This window comes from Chinchilla lanigera, unplaced genomic scaffold (assembly GCF_000276665.1).
Source record: "Chinchilla lanigera isolate Chin_1 unplaced genomic scaffold, ChiLan1.0 scaffold00001, whole genome shotgun sequence".
In the NCBI taxonomy this organism is placed as follows: domain Eukaryota; kingdom Metazoa; phylum Chordata; class Mammalia; order Rodentia; family Chinchillidae; genus Chinchilla; species Chinchilla lanigera.
Window position 1 is genome coordinate 46,042,530 of NW_004955402.1, and position 12,124 is coordinate 46,054,653.

General features: G+C 34.6%; 1 protein-coding gene across 7 annotated transcripts in view; it reads right to left on the bottom strand.

The window, feature by feature from the left end:
- The window catches only part of Pign (phosphatidylinositol glycan anchor biosynthesis, class N), a 135,058-nt gene that overhangs the window by 62,953 nt on the left and 59,981 nt on the right, over positions 1 to 12,124 (bottom strand). For all 7 annotated transcript variants that reach the window (XR_001232906.1, XM_013511173.1, XM_013511163.1 and 4 more), the window contains 3 exons: positions 8,733 to 8,811; positions 6,272 to 6,454; positions 1,708 to 1,844 (listed from right to left, as the gene is read on the bottom strand). Coding sequence is in view for 6 of the 7 variants with exons in the window: in XM_013511173.1 (XP_013366627.1) it covers positions 1,708 to 1,844; positions 6,272 to 6,454; positions 8,733 to 8,811 (399 nt within the window). In the remaining variant the exon portion in view is untranslated. The remainder of the gene's footprint in view (positions 1 to 1,707; positions 1,845 to 6,271; positions 6,455 to 8,732; positions 8,812 to 12,124) is intronic.

Sequence of the window (12,124 nt, forward strand, 5' to 3'; positions counted from 1 at the left end):
CAGGGAACCAGAAGGCCGGGAGTGAGACGCCGATCCAAAGACCCAAAAAAACCGGCGCTCCCCGCCCCAGGCTCCCCGTGCGCTGGGGGCCCACCCTCCGGGAGCCGGCAGGCAGAAAGCTAACCAGCCCGAAGGCTGGCGCTCCCCGCCCACAGCTCCCTGTGCGCCGGAAGCATCCTTCCAGGGAACCGCTTATTTTTTATTTTAAAGAGAATAATAAAAAACAATAAAAAGGATACAGAATTTCAAAACAAGATGATAGGAAATTAACAATGGTTATTATATTGCATATCGTTCGTTATCTTCAAAGTAGTTGCTCAGATTACCAGACATAAGCATGTAAGATGGGTCAAACAGTATAAACACTAACTGTTCCTTTCAATGAACTAACAGAAAGTAGTAGTATAATTATCTTAGCTATCGTGTGTATGTGTGTGTGTGTGTGTGTGTGTGTGTGTGTATTTTCCTTCCTTCTTCCTTTCCCTCATCCCTGCTATTCTTTCCTTTTGAACCGTTTTTCCCTTTCACAATATCTATTGTACCTTTTGGATCTTTTTTACTCTCAGTTTCTTACACTATGGAAACAATGCAATGTTTACACATGTGAGTCTGACTTATTTCACTTAGGAGTATGGTATCTAGTTGCATCTATTTTCCTATAAAAGACTCAAATTTCTCTTTCTTTAGAGCTGAGTAATACTCCATTGTATAAAAAAAACACATCTTTTATATCCATTCTTTCGTTGATGGACATTTGGGTTTTTTCCAAGATTTAGCTATTATTTTTAACATTTTAATTATTTTTAATACCTCTTATTTTTAAAGGATGGAAAAGTGGCAAAGCTGGAGTCATAAACTATTGGAATAAAAATATGCACAGCATCATGATATACATGTTAGTCAATTCTGAGGATATCCTTATCCTTGGTTTTCATTCTCTAGTCCATTTTAGGGGTATAGTTTTCTGAGAGGGTACTTTGATGAAAAAGGCTAAGATTAAATTTTAGTTTATAAATGCAAATATAAAAAGCAACAAGCTTTGTACCATAATTCTGGCTGCCTTTGAACATGAACTAGTGCTGCATCTGAGTGGTTTTAAAGTAATTGAAATTCACCCAAAAGCCTTACTTTTGAATCTTTCCACAGTGGTTAAAAAAAAAAAATTAAGTTCAACTTGTCAGCAAGTAGTTAAAAGTAGAACTATAATACATGTGAATAATATGGATTAATCTCTGTCAGCATATGCTATTGTACTAGGCATGACTCACCATAAAATTTCATTCATGTAGCTTTACATGAAGGCTACAATGGAGGAGCAAAAATTTATGAAAAAAACATGTAAAAATCTTCATAAAACATGAAGACATACTGAAATCTGAGGTGATAAAACAAGTTCAAAATGTAAGTTATGTCAGGAATTGTACAATCAATATTAGATATGTTATTTTTATTCCAGGTTTTTCTTATAAATGATGTTCAAAGAATGGGACAAGGTCACTGCTACCTCATGGTAACGACTAAAGTCAAAAGGAAAAGTACAACAAAAAGGTTTTAATTCAACACTTTTGCAATTATAAATGAAATGAGAGGGTTTGGAGATTAGAGAGTATTAGAAATAACTTTGATGACTTATGCTACAGAAATCTAATGCATTTTAAATACATGCTTAACTACCATTGAAGTGAAAAATAAGGTAGCATTACTTACTCTCTTAGAACCGCATACCATATTGGCACTGGCAACAAACAATATACATAGTAAGTCCAGGGACAGGCTTGGATCAGCAGGAAAAATGCCACTAAAATGCCAATAGCTACAAAACATGGCAGAAGATGGCTTGGTTTCTGAAAATCAAACAAAACACTGAAACACTTCCAAACTCAAGCTAATAGGTAGTTTTTTAAAAGAAATTTCACAAGATGAAGATAATATACTTTATGTCAATGGTTCTAAGAACTACATTTTTTTAAAAAACTGTCATTTGAAGACATATTATAGAAAAAAAAGACAGAGATCCTGGAATTGTTGCAGTTAGGCAATTCTGAACTTAAAGGTGACTAAGGTCCTAAAGTTTGTGTACAAAGAACTTTTGTAAGTGTGAACATATTTTCTCCTAGAAATAATTTTATAAATGTTGACTGAGCTCGCTGGCTAGCTCACAAATGTCTATTTAATTCATAATAAACTGAGAATTAATCTATGTCTAATGTTTCATCTATTCAAGCTTCAATCTAACATGCTGCCTGGCTATGCTTCTCTCTCTATTGCCAACCACAGTAGGATCATTCAGTTGCATCTGTTCTTCCTGACCACCTGTGAAACCAGGGAATTCGCCAGTGGAAGCCCTTGTGATAGCCTTCATGGGCGAGGTAGGCCAATTGGATGCTGTAGGTCATGTGAAAGGATCAGGGACAGGCACGCTAATGACTGAGAAAAGGACACATTTACGGGAAGGTTTTGGTAACTATGAACAAGACTGCTATGATATAAAGTAGGTGTTAGAAGGGAGTAAATAGCATAGAGGACTCTAGAAGAGGTTAAGCATCCCTAGAGGGAAGAGAAAGGGATAAGAACAGAAATAAAAAAGGGATGTGATGCTCTTTTGCTTCCATTCCAACTTTTCACTGTTTTCCCCTTGCTTTGTTAGTTAACGCTAAATAAAGTGAAAATTAAGAAGTGCTTTCTGGAAATAGGGAAATTTAGAGAGGAAAAGGAGGAGCCTTTCCTTTTTATTGTTCTTCCCTACTGGCATAAAATGTTATAGAAAAGTAAGAAATAAGGATAAATTATGGCATGATTATTAAAAAGGGTTAAAATTGCATTAAAACTAAGAGTTTAGAGGTAGACAGATCAGAATTCATTTCTTGGATCTAACACCTTCTCACTGTGTGAATCATGAGCAAATATAAAACTTTTTTGAGACTTAGTTTTACTCCATCTATAAAATGGGAATAATAATCCCATACCTATTTAGCAAAACTAAAAGAGGTTATCAGATGAAGTCTCTAAAACTAAAGATGATTGAGGCAGCTACTCATTATAAGAGCAGAAGACTAGTTTGGAGAATAGTAAAATATTATGAAATGAAGTTCATAAGACTATCTGAGGGGCTCAGGGTGTAACTCAGTGGTAGAGCACTTGCCTAGCATGTGTAATTCTCAGGTTTGATACCTAGTGCTGTCATCCCCAAAAAGTAAAATGGTTGAGCATATGAAAAAAGAATTTGAAAGTTTGGAGTCAATACAATATACTATAGTTATTTAATTTTTTGATACACACAAGGTTGAGAATTGACATCTACTTATAGGAAACTACATCATGAAGAATTAGGTTCTGCTCTTCCTACTAAGGCAGAAAAATTGAAAGGATTTTAAATAAGAATAAGGATATTTTCCACTTAATCTTTATTTTTTTATTTTAAAAAATAAAAGAAGGAAAACACACTAACAGACATCCATTTACAAAATAGCATAAGAACAATACAAACAAAACAGAGTTACAGACAACGTTGTAGGAAATTAACCATGGTTGTTAATGATGGTTATTGATACCTTCAAAGTGGTTTCTCAGGAAAACAAATACAGACATACAAGATTGATCAAACAAGTAATTAACTGTTCCTTTCTGTAGAGCAATAGAAGACAGTAGTACAACTATATTAGCTATCCTGCATATACATACTTACATAATTTCCCCTTCTTTCCCTTCTCGTTTCCCACACCCCAGTTGCTCTTTACTTTTGAGCATTTTCCTTTCATTTCACAATGTCTATCATACCTCCTAGTTTTTATTCACTCTTTCAGGTCTTATACTAGTGAGACAATATGATGCTTACACATGCACGTCTGATTTATTTCACTTATGAGTATGGTCTCTAGTTGTGACCATTTACCTATAAAAGCCTCAAATTTGTCTTTCTTTATAGCTGAGTAATATTCCATTATATAAAAGTACCATAATTTTTTTATCCAACCTCAGTGGATGGACATTTGGGTTGTTTCCACAATTTAGCAATTACAAATTATGCTGCTATGAACATGGGTGCACATATATCGCTGTGATATGATGTTTTCAGATCTTCTGGGAAAATACCCAGAAGGGGAATAGCTGGGTTGAATGGGACCCCTAGACCTAGTCTGCTGAGGAATCTCCAAGCTGATTTCCACAGTGGCTTCACCAGTCTGCATTCCCACCAGCAGTGGAGAAGAGTTCCTATTTCTCCACAGCCTCGCCAGCGTTTGTTATTGGTTGATTTCTTAATGCTAGCCATTCTTACTGGGGTAAGATGGAATCTCAATGTTGTTTTAATTTGCATTTCTCAAATGGCTAATGAGGTTGAACATTTTCTCATGTATTTATTTGCCGTTTGTATTTCTTTATCTGAGAAGTGTGTATTCATCTCAGCTGCCCATTTTTGGATTGGGTCTTTGAATTTGGTGGGGCTGATGTTTTTTAATTCTTCATATGTTCTAGATAGAAGCCCTTTGTCTGAGGGACAGTCAGCTAAAATTTTTTCCCTATTTGTGGGTTTTCTTTTTACTCTGCTGGTGATTTCTTTAGATGTGCAGAAACTTTTCAGTAGGATGAGATCCCAGTTGTTGATTCTTTGAAGTATTTCATGGGCAGTTTGGTTTTTGTTTATGAACTCTCTTCCTACCCCTATGTCTTCAAGGTTTTTACCTACTTTCTCTTCCAATAGATTTAATTGATTCCTTGCTCCCCACAAAAAAACTAATGAACTATGCCTGGTGAATATTTCTTTATCCAAAAGATACTTATTAAGTCACACACTATTGTGTGCTATTATCTGTACTGAGTTCTGGCATTCAAGGAATTTAAATCATTAAGGTGGAGACACAAGGAATTTAAATCACACAGGTGGAGACCCAAGAGCTTAAGGGGTTAATATTTTTTATTTTTCCAGGTAAGATGAGAACAAGGGAAAGCAATAGAGTAAGCATATGAAAAAATACCCAGCTGTAAAGTAAAAGACATCAGCACTAGCAAAAACAAGGAGAAGTTAAGAGTGTATCAAAATTAAATATACGGTTCAATTATGGGGAGCGGTGGGAAATTACATTTCAAGGAAAGAGACTAGTCATTGTACTTTCCTGTAATAGCAATGCATTAAAAATAACCCCTAGAATCTGGGGGATAAAGTCATGTAGAAGTGACATAAGTTTTGGAGGCAGACCCAAATCTAATTTTGAGGCTGCCATTCTATTTGCCTGTCAGTTTGAGTAAACCATTTAGCTTTTCTGAAGCTCGGTTTTCTCATCTGGCAATGGAGGATAATTGTTCTAAAGCTCAATTCTCCCTCCCGTACAGGCTTTGTATGTAGCTTGTATGTAGCACTTGTATGTAGCTCTTCCAAGAAGATACCATGTTCCTGTGTCCTCTCTGGGCACATGCTCTTCTCTCTGCACATCCTTTCTCCGCCCCACCTTTTTTTTTTTTCCTGTGGGGCTGTTCTACCTATCCTTTATGATTCCACTGTGGCAATAACTTCCTCTGTGCAGCGTCCGTATACCACTGCATTCTAATATATGCACAGCTGCAAATGTCTAACCTTCTAACTGTTCTTCATGCCTCCCTTCAGTTAATGCTATAGACTATTTCATGTTATTCTTCCTATAGAAATGTTAAGATCATATCACTTCCCAAGACTGTAAACTCTCACTGGAGGAACTGGAATGATTTGTGAACAGAACCAAAGGATTCAAAATATTTTAAATAACCTCAAATGTCATGGTAAGTTTTATAGGTCAACATGACTACTTATTATCTCCAATTATTCAAATATTAATCTAGGTGTTGTGAAAGTATCCTGATGATGTAATCAAAATCCATAATCAGTTTTCTAATTCCGAAACTTAATATTAGATAAATGTAAGCATACTGCTTTGAAGCAGTTTTCCAATTATGTGTACAAGAAAGATATGGAATATTTATAACATGTTAAGTAGTTATAAAAAATAGAAAAATCAACATTACCAAGACTATAGGAGAATTTAAATTATTTATATAGATATCTTTGTAGTCCTGATAAGTTATAGGGTCACTATTATAAATACATCTTCCTACCAACTGAAGAAATAGAGATAACAGGAAAAAGGTCAAGTACAACAAAAGCAAATGAAAGATGAGTTAACTAAGTATAATGATTCACACATTCTATAAACTTAATATATGACTGAATAGACTTCTTTCCATAATCTTAAGAGTTTTTTTATACCATCATTTGAATCTTCATTATATTTTCTGAGCCTACCTTAAGTTCTTTACTAACACGTCTTGTTAGGTTGGAATGAGACTTGATGATCAACAAAGAAGCATAAACTGTCCATCCCACAAAGCCAATAACAACATTAGTAGCCAAAAAGAATCTGTCATAAGTGTGATAATAGGACAATCCTTTCAACGCAAGATGAATCAGCTCCTTGCAAAGGGAGATCTATGGAGGAAAAAGAAAAAAAAATTATAATATATATATGTATATATACATACATACATACCTTGTAGGGGAAGAAAACCTAAATTCCAAGAAAGAAAAATGGTAAAGTTCCTAACAGTCAAACCACTGTAGTAAATTACTACAGTAACTGACTGTAGATGTTGGATTAAAAACAGATTTTAATTGTCTGAGAGTCTCTTGCAAAAGATGAAAAATATTCCAGAATAAAGTGAACTTTGTAATAGTGGTAACAAAGAGCACTTTATTGTAAACTATCTATGATATATGTAGTATTTTAAAATAATTCATTTTTTAGAAATTATCTTCAGTTGACACAATAAAGGAGATGAAGTTTCTCCAATGCAGGTCTCAATAACCATATATGGTCTCAATTAACCATATATGATATGTATGGTTAACCATATATATTTCATTTCTTTCTCAGATCACCCATGTGTTATAAAACGTCACTAAAGTGTGTTAATATTTTAAAGGGGAATAGCATATCTTTTTAAAACCATAATAAAAGTAAACTAGTAGAAATGCACACATTGGCAATTTTTTTTTTAAGAGTAAAAGAAGGATAACATAGTAATAGGTGGATTTACCAAATTACAGACAAAGTGGTAGGACATTATCAATGGTTGTTATTTTACCTACTGGTATCTTCAAGATAGTTTCTTAGGAAAAACAGACAAATAATATTGAGTTACAGACAAAAATGGCAGGAAATTATCAATGGTTGTTGTACTATACTTTGGTTTCTTCAAAGTGGTTTCTAAGGAAAACAAGTAGAACTATACATGAGTGATCAATTAAATAATCATTGACTATTCTCAATGGTTGTTGAAAACACACAGTAATAAACATACATCCATTTATGAAATAGCATAGGAACAATACAAACATTACAGAGTTATGGACAGATTGATAGGAAATTATCAATGGCTGCTGTAATACATGTTGGTATCTTCAAAGTAGTTTCTCAGGAAAACAAAGATATGCAAGAAAGATCTAACAAGTAGTTACAGCCTAAGGGTTGTAAAAAATAGCGGATTACCTCCTCATCAGTGACTCCTTTCACTGAGGTGTGATGGCTGGAAGGAAGGCCAGGATTGAAAACAAGGACCAAGAGACTAGCACCAGTATCCAGCAATAGACTGTTTACTTTTTCCTCTATAGTCATGATTATGTGGGGCTCCTTCTTGGAGATAACGGTCTGGCCAGAGAGAGAAGGCAGAGTATGCCCTGGGCCACTTCATTCCTGTTGGACCAGCTGGTAGGAGGGGTCTGAGCTCTGGGGCCTTTGCTTCAGAGGGCAGTCAAACCTCTAGTGATCACCTTTACAGTCAGGGCATGGCCCAAGGGGCTTCTTAGGGCAGTCCCTCTTGAGGTGGCCTGGCATTTGACAGTGGTAGCAGATGAATGTAGTTGATGAGGTCTTCTTGGGGCCCCAAGAATCAGACTTAGGGTCTGTTTCTGTTAGTGCTGCAATAAAGGCAGCTGTTTTTTCTCCATCTCTTTGTTTTCTCTCCTTGGCCTCCTCCTCATGGCTACAAAATACTGAGGAGGTAATTCTTACTAACATCTCAAGTGAGCTATCTGGGGCAAAAGCCATTTGTTTGTAGCTTTTTTCTACTATCTGGGGCTGACTGAGTAATAAACTTATCTTTAAGAATAATTTGTCCCTCTACTGAACCGGGATCCAGGAAAGTATGCTTTATCAATGCCTCTTGTCTAAGAAAAAAGAGGGGTGCTCTCTTCAGCCTCCCAGCACATTGGGACCCCACAACCATTTAGTGTCCTCTCCCCAACCGTCAACACAGGCGGCAGGAACGTGTGGATGAAGAACTCGGCCTTGGCAATTTTTTAGGTAGTTTTAGAAAATGAAAATAGAACTGCTCTTGACTTCAAATTACATGATCATTTAACAAAGAAAAGAAAGAAAAACACAGTAGGGTAAGAGCTGGGAAGAGTCAAAGCTTCAGCAGAAGGCTTCTGATGGTATAAGTGACAAATATATGGTTTACTAAAATATTGTACAAAAGAGAGTGAGAGTAAATTGAAATGTATTTCTCATTTTAAAAATGGTAGTAATATTTATTTCTACTGCTAACTATCCCCGAATTTATCCATAATATTATCTAAAATAAAGTGGAACAGGTCTGTGGCTAATGCAGCTCCATAGGAAAGCTCCTTGGGCTGCCCAACATGTTCCTCATCACCATACCTAGAAATGCTAATCAGCCACTTCTGCCCACAAAGCCCCAGTACTTACTGCTTCATCAAACTCTCCCTGTTCTATGTAAGATCTTGCTTTTCTTAAGATGTTCGTCTGTTTAGCCTCAGAAAGCAACCTATGAAAGAAGAAGAAAAACCAGAAAAATAGGTTTAAAGTGTTTCATTTCAATTATTTTTTTCTTGTGTTTTATTCTTACTTGAAAAAAAAAGTGAAAATTGAGATAAGACAAAACAAAACAAAAGGAGCCTTAAGCTAAATTGTATTGTTGCTGGCTCTCTGAACTCTTCAAAGAAATAGCTTCTAGTAAAATTTGGGTTTCGGTTTCAACTGTAAAATTACATTTGAGAAAGTCACACAAACTATCATTATGAAGAAATGTTAAGACTTTAACAAAGAAACTCTGATTAAATCAAAGTAATTAATGAAATGTATGACAGGAGTTCTACCACTAAAACCCTCTGAAAGATGTAGCTCACTGCAAAAGGTGTTAAGTCAATTCTCAGTTTTGAAAGAAGAAAGAATAAAAGGTAGTTGCTTTGGTTCAGTTCTCTGTCCTTTCAGACACCAAACATTTGGAACATTTTCCTGAAAGTCTTAGAAATGGAATTAGTGAACCAAAGGGCATAGACATATTTTGAAGATAATATCTAAGTTGAATTCCTCAAATTTCCATAAAAGCCTTCTAATTGACCTCCATCCCCTTGCTCTAATCTCAACTTCCTAAAATAGTAATTACATCATCTAACTTCCTTGCAGTTGATATGGGCATCTGTCTACTTAAAGAGTTAAACTCTTTACTCCTCATTTATCTTATATGTACATCTGCTCATAAAATCTTCCTCTCTCTGCTTTCCAAAATCAAATCTTTGGATGGTCCAATCCAAATCTCACCTTATATCATGAGCACTTTAGTGGGGTTTAATGATCTGTTTCTTTCCCTTCAGTTAAATTTTAATACCTATGTGGATCAAAATAATGTCTTATATTTCCATTAATTTACACAATAATACTCAGCAAAGTGCTAAGGCTATAAAATAATTCAGCAAATCTTAATTGATTAAAATGCTATCAAAATACTGGCAGATCTAAAAATGGAAAAAAATGAAAGGATGATATATATTGCCATTCTTAAATTACTTAAGGACTTGCTAAATTAAATAAAAGGATGAGAAGAAAGCTTTATCTGACACTAACATACCTAGGACAACTTAATAAGCCTTCCAAGTAAAGCATTAAGAAGGAAGTCAGAAGAAAAAATTTAAGGAGAAATATTTATGTTATATTACATAATATTATATCTAGAATAGTCAGATAAAGAACCAGAGATCAGGTTAGTTTACAATTTATCCTAATTTGATTATTTATAAACCAGGGTGATATCAAAGGTAGACATAGTAAAGGCTTCAAATACATATGGAACTCATCAAAATGTTCTGTACAAATCTCACTGTGGTATCATGACACTGAGGACTCATAAATTTGTCCCCCAATATAAATTATTTTTTTCCAAATTTTTACATCAAGTTAAGAGGAGATGCAAAATAAAATTTCTTAGTATTACATAATTTAAACCTAAAGAGATTTTGTGAAAAAGGTAAAGTCCAAATTAGAATGTACAACATGTTCATATTTATGTTTAAAAAGGCAAACAAAACAAACACCAACAATAAAACAAAATGGCATGACAGGTAAGCAAAAGAATATCATGTATAATTAAAACAAATAGAGATACATATGCACAAACACAGATAAAACTTTAAAGCCTCACTGAATAAAAGAATTGCAAAAAAAGTTGATTTTTAAAAATAAGGATTTAACTGTATCATATTTTATTTCTTTCAAAAGAACAGAGGATCTAAAAAAACAGTAAAATGTGAACTATGGCTATAAGTACAAGAATTTTCAGTATAACCTATTTTTTCAGAATGTTGAAATATTTAATGATTAAAATATAAAGTGTCAATAAGTTAGATGTATATATACATGTAAATATGTACACATGACTTTATATATATATAATCTGATACTAGTAAGCTAATACTTTACCTCCAGAAAGAACATAAGACTGGAACATGGAAAGAAAGGCAACTTTTAATTATTGTTTTTGTAACTGTTACTGTACAACACATGGTTTTTTTCTTCCTTTTAAAATTAAAAAAAATTTTTAAAGATGGGGCTCTTCTATGTATTCCAGCCTGGCCTTGAACTCACTATGTAGTCCAGGCTGGATTTGAACTTGCAGCAATCCTTCTGCCTCAGCCTCCTAATTACTGGGATTACAGGGCATGTGCCATCATATCTAGTTCACACATATTCTTTTCCATTAACATTTTACTAACCAATTTTTAAAAATAAAATAATCAAAACATTAAAATTCAACCATATCTTCTGTCTATGATAGAAAATCCTGGATATATCACTACTCCCTCCAGGAACAACCAGAAAATCTGATAAAATTAAAAATAAATTTGAAGGTACCAAGACAATCAGGAAGTGAAGGGCCTAAGATTCTAGAGAGCAAAAAATCAAAGAGAAGTGACCAAAATTTTATAGGCTACAAACAGGACATCTGCTATCCTTACTGTTGGCACAAGGCAAAAGGCTGAGAATTGGGGTAGACAGCTGCTGCCAAGAGATAGAGAATCCAGTAGGGCATCTGACACTCTTATAAGACTGGATGAAGAAAGCTAAAGTTTTTGCCAGCCACGATAGCCAGAACAGAAAGACCTAAACAGCAAGAGAAATATGAACATAATATATGTTTTAATTCTGAATTTTAAAAATATCTAGAATTTAACTTTGCTAGATTCTGAGGTGAAGTCTTAAGAGGATGAGAAAAGGAAATTTTATGAGAAAGAAACTGTAGTATACTATACTATCTGGAAAACTCAGGCTAAAGAAACAAGGGCTAAGTCCTCATGAGATGCGACGTTAAAAAGGAGTTAAGTCTGACATCTATGGAGGACAAGAGGAGAAGCTAAGCACAAAAAGTCTCTGAAAAGCTGACAAAACTTTTACTAGTTTTAAAATATAGAAAGGACAAAAACAAGTATTCAGGAATCACCAGAGAGGAAATGCTCTGCATAACCCAACAAGGTCTCAATTGGGATCCCTGAGAAGCTATACTTCAAGAGTAAAAACAGCTAGAGGTCAGAGGCATCTTATAATTGTGATACAGCCTTTAGCCCACCACTCTTTGTGTATGAGGGAGAATAAGATGAAACCTCCCTGGAGAAAAATGAAAACATCTACAGTTTCCAGAACTTTTAATGTATAATGATAAACATTCATCTATAAACTACCAGGCTTAATAATATCATAGTGGGGTATAAGTAAGGGCTTTTCAAAAAGAGGTAATGTATCAACTGGACATACATATGGGAAAAAATGAATTCTTGGCCCTGACCCCAGACTGTCCATGAAAGTAA